Below are 12,026 nucleotides of genomic sequence, written 5' to 3'. Positions count from 1 at the left end.
GTACATATTACAAAACAAAAGAGTGCATGGCTGTTATTCCTTGACATTGTCAATGTAGAAAACGAGCTCTGTTGATATAAAGCATGTTTTGATCAATTAAGGAAACTTGCGATCTTAACGTACGATTTTTATCCCGACACGTTTTAGAATATATTGAATACGTAATCACGATGCAGTAAATAAATACACGAAAAAGTGAACAAATAGAATGGAACAGACAGTGTGGGAAGAACTGGAGAAATATGACCTTAAGTGAGGCTTAGAAGAGGGACAGTTTTGATTTGTGTTTGGTCATTTAATGTTAAATCAGGATTGTGGCCCGATTTTTATTGATTTCCAGGACTTCAGATTTTTGGCCTTCATTTACTAAGTGGAGGAGATCGGACTGTGGCTGGTACATATAGCCTTCACTCAGCACATGCTCAGCAAATGTGCGGTCAGAATTCTGTAACCTCAAAAAAGCCGTTAGCTACCAAAATAGTCATTTATAAAGATACAATATGTCTTCTTACGGCTTCAAAATATCACTTTTCCCTAGTACATGGGCGATAAAACTAGCTTGAGCCTCTTCAAATTGATCTTAATAATAGAATGCACGATCTAGATGTCCTGTCTGATTTAGCAGGGATCGTCTTAGGATGTCTGCAGATGACGCTGTTCTTTGTTGTTGTTGTTGTGGTCTTCAGTCCTGAGACTGGTTTGATGCAGCTCTCCATGCTACTCTTTCTCCTGATAACGACGTCCTCTTGAGTAGTCCCCGCCCGGAGATCCGATTCAAAATGGTTCAAATGGCTCTGAGCACTATGGGACTAAACATCTATGGTCATCAGTTCCCTAGAAGTTAGAACTACTTAAACCTAACTAACCTAAGGACAGCACACAACACCCAGCCATCACGAGGCAGAGAAAATCCCTGACCCCGCCGGGAATCGAACCCGGGAACCCGGGCGTGGGAAGCGAGAACGCTACCGCACGACCACGAGATGCGGGCCCGGAGATCCGAATGGGGGACTATTTTACCTCCGGAATATTTTACCCAAGAGGACGCCATCATCATTTAATCATACAGTAAAGCTGCATGTCCTCGGGAAAAATTAGGGCTGTAGTTTCCCCTTGCTTTCAGCCGTTCGCAGTACCAGTTCAGCAAGGCCGTTTTGGTTAATGTTACAAGGCCAGATCAGTCAATCATCCAGACTGTTGCCCCTGCAACTACTGAAAAGGCTGCTGCCCCTCTTCAGGAACCACATGTTTGTCTGGCCTCTCAACAGATACCCCTCCGTTGTGGTTGCACCTACGGTACGGCCATCTGTACCGCTGAGGCACGCAAGCCTCCCCACCAACGGCAAGGTCCATGGTTCATGGGGGGACGCTGTTCTTTATCGACAAGTAAAGTCATCAGAAGATCAAAACAAATTACAAAACGATTTAGAAAAGATATCTGTATGGTGCGAAAACTGGCAATTGACCCTAAATAACGAATAGTGTGAGGTCATTCACATGAATGCTAAAATGAATCCGTTAAACTTCGGGTACACGATAAATCAGTCAAATATAAAGGCAGTGAATTCATGTAAATACCTCTGAATTACAATTACCAACAACATAAACTGGAAAGAACACACAGAAAATGTTGTGGGGAAGGCTAAGCAAAGACTGTGTTTTATTGGGAGGACACTTAAAAGATGTAACAGATCTACTAAAGAGACTGCCTAAACTACGCTTGTCCGTCCTCTTTTAGAATGCTGCTGCGCGGTGTGGGATCCTTACCAGATAGTACTGACGGAGTACATCGAAAAAGTTCAAAGAAGGGCATCAGTTTTAGTATTATCGCGAAATACGGGAGAGAGTGTCATTCAAATGATACACGATTTAAGGTGGACATTATTAAAACAAAGGCGTTATTCGTTGCGGCGGAATCTCGTTGCGAAATTTCAATCACCAACTTTCTCCTCCGAATACTAGAATATTTTGTTGACGCCGACCTACATAGGGAGAAACGATCACCATAATAAAATAAGAGAAATCAGAAGTCGCACGGAAAGATATAGATATCCGTTTTTTCGGCGCGCTATACGAGATTTTAGTAATAGAGAATTGTAAAGGTTGTTCGATGAACACTCTACCAGGCACTTAAATGTGATTTTCAGAGTATCCACGTATATGTAGATGTAGACCGTGCTGTTAGCATCTAAGAAACTGTTTACTTCGGTGAAACTGACAACATTTTATATGCAAAAAAAAAAAGAGGAATGTGAAGTCCACACCTTCATAGTAACGACGATTATTTGTTTGATGTTTTCAGCACAAGTTTTTTATTAGTTCCTAGCGCACAAAGGTAAGAGAACCACATGTCACCTACTGTTTTTAGTAGTTACCATAGGGGATTAGAGTCATGTTTATCACAGAACACATCCTTACAAATGATTCAAATGGCTCTAAGCGCTATAGGACGTAACATCTGAGGCCATCAGTCCCCTAGTACTAAGAACTACTTAAACCTAACTAACTTAAGGACAACACACACAACCATGCTCAAGGCAGGATTCGAACCTGCGACCGCAGCAGCAGCGCGGTTCCGGGCTGAAGCGCCTAGAACCGCACGGCCACTTCGGCCGGCTTGCTTGATATGTAACAACTGTAATTGACTGTTAAAGTTTCACTTGCTGCACACATTAACAAAATGTTCTCTCCAGTACAATGTTCCACATTTAAATGAGCAAGTCCATCAGAAATTTTAACCGTCACATTGATCCTATATCACGAACCTGACTCCTTCAGATAAGGGCAGGGTTCTTGACAGCTCGACACTATATTAACGTCTGTGTGAGGGTACTGCTGTTCCTGAAAAGGAGGCGTCGTCTTCTGGAGCGCATTGGTTGTAGCACTGTCCTGATTAATAATATTCTAAGAATATTTTGGAAACAGGATTCGAACCTGCGACCGCAGCAGCAGCGCGGTTCCAGACTGAAGCTCCTAGAACCGCTCGGCCACAGCGGCCGGCTACATCCTTACACAGGAACTCTGAGATTAACAACGACAGCACTCCGAATCAGCGATACCGACAGCCTGGAGGATGAACATCGCTAGCAACGAAGCATTTTCAGGGCAAGCTGCTGTAGAGAGTCCCATAAAGAATGCTGTGGAAGTATGATATACGTGCAAGAGCACTCAGGAAGTCGTCCGCCTACAATACACTGAGATCGAATCAAACCTGTACACAACAACAACAGAATGTGACATTTTCCAGGTTGCAGTAAGGACTCAATGGACAAGATCTACAAGCCAAGAGTATACGAGCTTAGCTACGATTCTAGACTGGTTTATATGGGTGGGACAGGACATGCCATCAACACAAGTACTGCGGAGCACGAAGCACGAGCGATACATACGGCTTGGTCAGCATACAATGGGCCGAACGCATAAGCGGAGCTGCCGCACCGTGCGACGTAAGCACCATACTGTCCACAACAGGCTGCACCGGCAGTTTAGTGATGCAGACGATTCTCTCGCTCTGCTAGTCTGCTGGCGCCACGACGGGTTATCCAACCGTAACGCCAGAAGGTACGGACACAGCGTCAGCCAAATGCCGTAGGAGCCCTCTTCGGTGCCACCGTTCTACAGCTAGCTACGGGGACTACATTCTCTGTGAGTAGGCACTCCGCGAGTCAATGAGACCACGCGGAGATGCTCTCTATCCCCGATTCCGCTGCGGACCTGATACTGTACCGTTACGTTACGTTACGTATCGTACAAAGAAAGTTGCCGCATACTTTATTTGACATGTTTGACATATTTGACATGAACTCGCTTCCATTACCTTCGAACCAGTCTTGTATAAATTCAGACCAGCAGCAGCAGCTAGTTCATGTACAGAGAATTCACAGTTGCTGACGTGGTAAGCACTTTCACGCTTGCGTCCTTTTGTGTCCGGGTCCTGTACTTCCCACGGCCAGCCTCGATCTGTCTTGGCCGGCCTCTGTGACCGAGCAGTTCTAGGCGATTTCAAATGGTTCAAATGGCTCTGACCACTATGGGACTTAGCAGCTGAAGTCATCAGTCCCCGAGAACTTAGAACTACTTAAACCTAGCTTAGCTAAGGACAGCACACATATCCATGCCCGAGGCAGGATTCGAACCTGCGACCTTATCAGACGCGCGGTTTCGGAATTCGCGCCTAGAACCGCTCGGCCACCGCGGCCGGCTCTAGGCGCTTTAGCACGGAACCGCGCTGCTGCTATGGTCGCAGGTTCAAATCCTGCCTCGGGCATGGATGAGTACGATGTCCTTAGGTTAGTTAGGTTTAATTAGTTCTAAGTTCTCGGGGACTGATGACTTCAGCTGCTAAGTCCCATAGTGCTCAGAGCCATTTGAATCATTTGATCTCTCTTGTTAGTTAGCCTCAGTAGTTCTAGTTTCACTGAATATAACTCTCTAGGGACTGGACTGTGTTATTCTTTGTTGTATACTGTTTCTTACATTATTAGCTTTACTTGCTGAAGAACGGCTTACCAACAAGTATTCGGGAATTGTGGGGTTCAAATGTGTGAAATCTTATGGGACTTAACTGCTAAGGTCCCTAAGCTTACACACTACTTAACCTAAATCATCCTAAGGACAAACACACACACCTCTGCCCCTGCCCGAGGGAGGACTCGAACCTCCGCCGGGACCAGCTGCACAGTCCATGACTGCAGCGCCTAAGACCGCTCGGCTAATTCCGCGCGGCGAATTGTGGAGTGATGTCATTCTGTAGTGTGATGATGATGATGATGATGATGATGATGATGATGATGATGATGATGATGATGATGTCTGGTTTGTAGGGAGCTCAACTGTTCGATCCTCAGCGCCCGTACAAAGTCCAACTTTTCCCACAGTTCAATCTAGCGACAGTCACAAATGATGATGATGATGATGATGGTGAAATGATGAGGACAACACAAACACCCAGTCCCCGGGCAGAGAAAATCCCCAACACGGCCGGGAAATCGAACCCGGGACCCCGTGATCCAGAGGTAGCAACGCTAGCCACTAGACCACAAGCTGTTGACATTCCGTAGCGTGACAAGACCAAATCGCATTTAATGTGTTCATAATTATCAATGTGCATTGATTCCTTCAAGTGCTTTTTTGTAGCTTTCCTTTCCTTTCTTAGGCCAATGCCTAAACAGCAATACGTCACGGTGCCAGCTTCCATTGGGTTAAATGAATAGCAAATATTCTCAAGGATAGCATCTGATGTTCTTCCGCCTTGATCCTGTCACCCGGTCTAAACTTAGTATGTCAGAAAGCCCAACCATTTTCAAATAATAAAAAATGGTTCAAATGGCTCTGAGCACTATGGCACTTAACTTCTGAGGTCATCAGTCCCCTAAAACTTTAGAACTACTTAAAACTAACTAACCTAGGGACATTACACACATCCATGCCCGAGGCAGGATTCGAACCTGCGACCGTAGCGGTCGCGCGGTTCCAGACTGAAGCGCCTTGAATCGCTCGGCCACCCCTCCTTTTCATCTGTGGCAATTTTCGCTACCAATTGCGAAACACTCTGTAGAAGTGTACGTACTTCGAAGTCCTATGAAGAAGGAAACAATGTACAAAACACGCACGTCAACAGTGTAGTAACAAATAAACACGAGCTAAGTGGATTCCAACGTGGATGTCACCTGATTAATAAATTCATCTCATGTCGACTGTCGGTGACGTGGCTGTGAAGTGGAAACACGAAGGAACAACCACAGCCAAATCGAGACCAGGCATACCGTATGCAATGACTGAGAAGAACATCGAGCATTGCAGGATGTGGCTGCAAATAATCGCACGAAACAACTGGAAGAAATCACTCATGAGTTCCAGACTGCTACCAGCAGTCCACCTGGCACAATGACTGTGCGTACGGAGTTAAAAAGAATGGAATTGCTTCTCATAAGACACACATTTCTATAATCTATGATAACCGACGACTGAAGTGGTGCAGAGCCACTGGACAATGGATAAGTGGGAACAAGTGTTTTGGAGTGATGAATTGCGCTATACCCTGTGGCTACCTGATGGAAGAGTTCGGGTTTGGCGAATGCTTGGAGAACGTAACCTGCCATCACATGTAGTCAAGCATCTGTCGTCACACGTAACGAACAGTGAAATATGGAGGAGATGGTGTTGCAGAAAGGGGTGTTTCTTGTGGTTACGGGGTGGCGATCCTCTTATTTCACTTTAGAATGCGATAAATGCGGAAGGATATGAACACATTTTACAGCACGCTGTACTGCATACAGTAGGGGATCAGTTCAGAGATGATGATTGTATCAGAATGACAGTGCACTATGTCAACAAGCAGCATTGGTGGGGCAATGATGTGAGAAGAATGAAACTAATGATATGAACTGGCCTGCCCAGAGTTCCAACCTGGACCCAATGGAACATCTTTTTAATGAGTTACAGTCTGTGAAGGAATATCGCAGTCAGATTAACCAGTAGACGAATGTGGTTGACAACAAACTAAGACATATACATCAAATATGAACAAAAGAAAAATTCAGTTACAATTAATAACATTTCCAGTCACCCGCAGCGCCGAAAATTGTTGGGCTTCTTCGAGGCATCCTCGAAAACAAGTTTTTCGCGTATTCGTGTGGCGAAGATCTCGAAATGAGCCGAATTTGTGTTTACAGCTGTTTCAAAATGAGGATCTTTTTTTCTTGCAAATTTCTTTTTATGTAAGACCACACCTTTTCAATAGGATTAGTGTCAGGCGACTATGAGGGCGAATCCTGTACATGCACAGTCGCTGCAAAGCCTGCTGCGATGCCGGCCCTTGTGGCCGAGCGGTTCTAGGCGCTTCAATTCGGAACCGCGCGACTGCTACGGTCGCAGGCTCTAATCCTGCCTCAGGCATGGATGTGTGTGATGTCCTTAGGTTAGTTAGGTTTAAGTGGTTCTAAGTCTAGGGGACTGATGACTTCAGATATTCAGTCTCATAGTGCTTAGAGCCATTTGAAACATTTGAACCTGATGCGGTGATTCGGTCGTCCTCCTGCAGTATCCGATCTGCAATTTTATCGATGAACCAACGTTTGGCAGTCAGCGTCAAACTTCTTCGATAAATGCGACGTGTAAGCTCCACTCGTGTCTCTTCTTTTGGCTCTCAGTCAACAGTTCAAAGTAAACTAATGCTTTATGGACACTACATGAAGGACAAATGTTCTCTCTGTCGGGTTGGGAAAAAACTAAGGCGATATCTTTCACCATCTGTGTGTAATGCCGACCACGCTCTTACGTAACAGTCTATACAACGTCGACTTCGTTCCAGACACCAGCCTCCAATATCACTATCTTCTCTCACAGGCCGCGACATGTTCGCGAATGCAACAGTTATCCAGGAAGTGTAGGATAAATTTCTTTATTACCGTCTGTGATGAAAACTTGTTAGGTCCTCTGACTACCGGTTTCGGTTAGCAATGACCGTCTTCAGATCTGTTTTAAAAATAGTGGCATCGATAAAAGAGAAATACAAAATCACCTCAGCATCGTCGCATAGATATAAAATGCTGTGCTGTTTTTGTTTTTCTTTTGGCGATACCACTATGACTTCATTATATTATGACGTGTTTTTAAAACAGATCTGAAGATAGCCACTGCTGACCGAAACCGGTAGCCTGAGGACATATGAAGCTGTGATTACAGAGGGAAACAAAGAAATCTAAAATCTATTCTGTTACCTTCTGTAATTGCGGTTCTTGAGGAAGGATGGGCTGTCATTCCTCCACAGATCGAAATACATTCATATACCTACTTGAAAGTGTCCCCAGCAGAGTTGAAGGCGTCATGAAGGCCAAAGGTGGACACACGTCATATTACTGTCTGCAGAGTGTAGTAGGAGCGTGTATCTCCCGTGTATTTCCTTTTCTAGTAGAAGTCAATTGGCCTAGAAAGTGCGAGTCCTTATACACTTATCAGCCAGAACATTGTAACCACTGACCTACTATCGATATTAACCTCTCCAGGCGATAACAGCGTCACCTGGCGAGGAATGACTGCTCGTCAGACACACGAACAACGCGTGTAGCATCAGTGAGCGTGCTGTCTGTGTGTAGAATGGGGAAGGCGCGATCGGTTTGAGTTTTGCCCAGGGCAGACTGTGTTGTCCCGCAGACTCGGCGCGAGCATTTCGCAAACAGTCGAACAGTCGGGTGTTCAAGCAGTGCAGTGGTGAGTTCCTTCAACCTTGGTGAGACCAAGGTGAAACCGCGTCCAGACGTCGTAGGGTTGTCCGGCCACTCCTCATTACACATGTCGGAGGTCGTAGGCTGGACAGACTGATAAAACAGAACAAGAGGCAAATTGTGGCGGAACTAACTTCACACCTTAATGGTGGCAGAGTAAAAGTGTGTCTGACAACACAGTGTACCAAATGCTCCAAACGATGGGCTACAGCGGCCGACGCATGTGCCAATGTTAACACCACAACATCGGCAACTACGACCGTAATGGGCACCTGGCGATCGCCGCTGGACGTTGTCTCGTGACACTTCATGGTTCAAATGGCTATGAGCACTATGGGGCTTGACAGCTGTGGTCATCAGTCCTCTAGAACTTAGAACTACTTACACTGACCTAAGGACATCACACACATCCATGGCCGAGGTAGGATTCGAACCTGCGACCGCACCGGTCGCGCGGTTCCGAACTGAGCGCCTAGAACGGCACGGCCACCGCGGCCGGCACACTTCATGGTCTCATGAATCGCAATACCTTCTTTATCACGCCGATGGGAGAGCGCGAATCCGCCGTCTTCCAGGGGAACAGCACCTTGACACGTGTACTGTGGGACGGAGACAAGCTGGCTGCGGTTCCATTACGTTTTGGGGAACATTCGCGTGGGCATCCATAGCTGCAGAGGACCTCGTGCAAGACTCCATGACAGCCAGTGAGTATCGTACGCTGGTTGAAGACCACGTACACCCGTTCGTGATGATCAGGTTTCTCCACGGCAGTGGCATTTTTCGACAAGATAATGGCCATCAAGGCGAAGACTTTGATAAAGTAGTTGGAGGAAGACACTTCGAGCTCAAATTGATGTGTCCCCCCCACCCCCCCACCCCCCAGCTCGCCAGATATCTGAGCCCAGTCGTACGCAATTGGGATGTGACTGAAGGCGGAGCTCATGGCCTCCCTCCCTGGAATTTTAGGGGAGTTAGGTGGCTTGAGTGCGCCGAGGTGGCGCCAACTCCCTCCAGCGACCTACCTGGGCCTCATTGCTTCCATGCCACGGCGCGTCGCTGCCTATTATCAGGGCTGAAAGTGGACATACCGCCTATTAGGTAGGAGATCATAATAATTTGGTGTTCTTGTTGTTGTGGTCTTCAGTCCTGATACTGGTTTGATGCAGCTCTCCATGCTGCTCTATCCTGTGCAAGCCTCTTCATCTCCCAGTACCTACTGCAGCCTACATCCTTCTGAACCTGTTAAGTGTATTCATCTGTTGGTCTCCCTCTACGATTTTCACTCTCCACGATGCCCTCCAGTACTAAATTGGTGATCCGCCGATGCCTCAGAACATGTCCTCCAACCGATCCCTTCTTCTCGTCAAGATGTGCCACAAACTCCTCTTCTCCCCAATTCTATTCAATACCTCCTCATTAGTTATGTGATCTACCCATCTAATCTTCAGCATTCTTCTGTAGCACAACATTTCTAAAGCTTCTATTCTCTTCTTCTCTAAACTATTTTTCGTCCACGTTTCACTTCCATACATGGCTACACTCCATACAAATACTTTCAGAAACGACTTCCTGACACTTAAATCTATACTCGATGTTAACAAATTTCTCTTCTTCAGAAACGCTTTCCTTGCCATTGCCAGTCTACATTTTATATCCTCTCTACTTCGACCATCATCAGTTATTTTGCTCCCCAAATAGCAAAACTCCTTTACTACTTTAGGTGCCTCGTTTCCCAATCTAATTCCCTCAGCATCACCCGATTTAATTCGACTACATTCCATTATCCTCGTTCTGCTTTTGTTGATGTTCATCTTATACCCTCCTTTCAAGACACTGTCCACTCCGTTCAGCTGCTTTTCCAAGTCCTTTGCTGCCTCTGACAGAATTACAATGTCATCGGCGAACCTCAAAGTTTTTATTTCTTCTCCATGGACTTTAATACCTACTCCGAACTTTTCTTTCGTTTCCTTTAGTGCTTGCTCGATATACATATTGAATAGCAACTGGGAGAGGCTACAACCCTGTCTCACTCCCTTCCCAACCACTGCTTCCCTTTCATGCCCCTCGACTCTTATAACTGCTATCTGGTTTCTGTACAAATTGTAAATAGCTGTTCGCTTTCTGCATTTTACCCCTGCCACCTTCAGAATTTGGAAGAGAGTATTCCAGCCAACACTGTCAAAAGATTTCTCTAAGTGTAAAATGATAGAAAAGTAGGTTTGCCTTTACTTAATCTATCTTCTAAGCTAAGTCGTAGCGTCAGTATTGCCTCAAGTGTTCCAACATTTCTACGGAATCCAAACTGATCTTTCCCGAGGTCGGATTCTACCAGTTTTTCCATTCGTCTGTAAAGAATTCGCGTTAGTATTTTGCAGCTGTGACTTATTAAACTGATAGTTCGGTAATTTTCACATGTGTCAACACCTGCTTTCTTTGGGATTGGAATTATTAGATTCTTCTTGAAGTCTGAGGGAATTTCGCCTGTCTCATACATCTTGCCCACCAGATGGTAGAGTTTTGTCAGGACTGGCTCTTCCAAGGCCGTCAGTAGTTCTAATGGAATGTTGTCTACTCCCGGGGCCTTGTTTCGACTCAGGTCTTTCAGTGTACTGTCAAACTCTTCACGCAGTATCGTATCTCCCATTTCATCTTCATCTACCTCCTCTTCCATTTCCATAATACTGTCCTCAAGAACATCGCCCCTGTATAGACCCTCTATGCACTCCTTCCACCTTTCTGCTTTCCCTTCTTTTCTTAGAACTGAATAATCTGGTTGGTCATGTATAGCTAGGCGTGTCTACATGGATGAGCACGCGCGCTCGGCAAACTCGTCGACAGGACAATGCTCAAAGAATGTCCAGTCGATATGATGCCCTTACAGGTCGCCTTACTTCTCCTGACAGCTACATGTCGCAGTTCGTGTTACAGTAAAACGATACGAATGGCTCACGAGTGGACTGGAGTGTGAGCGTCGTGGTCGCAGGTGTCGCCGCTCAGCGGCAGTGGTGCCCGGCTGCGACCTCCATTACGGGGCTGATGTACTCTCGCGTCCTCAAGCCCAGGGCCGCGGCGCGCCGTAAAGCTGCGCGAGTTACGACCGCCGCCGCCGCTGTCCCCGCATTACTCGCGTCCTGTCCCGTCTTCGTCCTCGTCCTCTTTGCCAGCCGTGCCTTCCAGTATGAAGCGCGCGGGCGGCGCGCCGACCCTGCACAAGTGGTCGCCAATTGCCGGCGATCCGTGTGACCCGGCACATCCGAGGCGCGTGTCCTGGCGCCCGCTAACGGTACACGGGCGTGTCGTGCGCGAGGAACGCTCTGCTACACCCAGTACACCGACAACGCATCGCCTCTGCGACCCTGCGACACGGCGGTATCTGCATGCGCATCGCTCATTCGCAATGCAAATTCGAACGCTCGCTGGTGAGCACACCGAAAACGGCAACTGGCGTCCATCCCTAATGGCTTTTGTCTCCTTTAGGGAGGTGGTCACGCTTTTTCTCTTTCCGTTTGCTGCCGGTATGTCCCCACTGACATGAGATGCCAACTGTATCGCTTACTCGTACGCTGTCACTTTTAGTACACGACTTCCTGTTTCAGTTCTTTTATAATGATTGTTACTGTGCGTTGTCCGTCAGCTGGTGGGTCAGGTGGTCGAGAATGGATTCATCCAAATTAATCTTTCCTTGAATTTGTGCGAATTGAAATAAAACTATTTCAGTTATACCATGATTTTATTGAACTAAAATAAATCAAAGAACGAAACTTCCTGGAAGATCAAAACTGTGTGCCCAACCGAGACTCG

The 12,026-nt window shown here is 46.5% G+C and overlaps 1 protein-coding gene across 1 annotated transcript in view; it reads left to right on the top strand.

Moving 5' to 3' along the window:
- Positions 1–11,468, top strand: part of LOC126485059 (uncharacterized) — a 104,870-nt gene extending 93,402 nt beyond the window's left edge. The window contains exon 3 of the mRNA XM_050108661.1: positions 11,209–11,468. Within this exon, the coding sequence (XP_049964618.1) occupies positions 11,209–11,468 (260 nt within the window). The remainder of the gene's footprint in view (positions 1–11,208) is intronic.
- Positions 11,469–12,026: the final 558 nt, after the last annotated feature.

This window comes from Schistocerca serialis, chromosome 6 (assembly GCF_023864345.2).
Source record: "Schistocerca serialis cubense isolate TAMUIC-IGC-003099 chromosome 6, iqSchSeri2.2, whole genome shotgun sequence".
Classification (NCBI taxonomy): domain Eukaryota; kingdom Metazoa; phylum Arthropoda; class Insecta; order Orthoptera; family Acrididae; genus Schistocerca; species Schistocerca serialis.
This window is presented reverse-complemented; position numbering and strand designations above follow the sequence as displayed.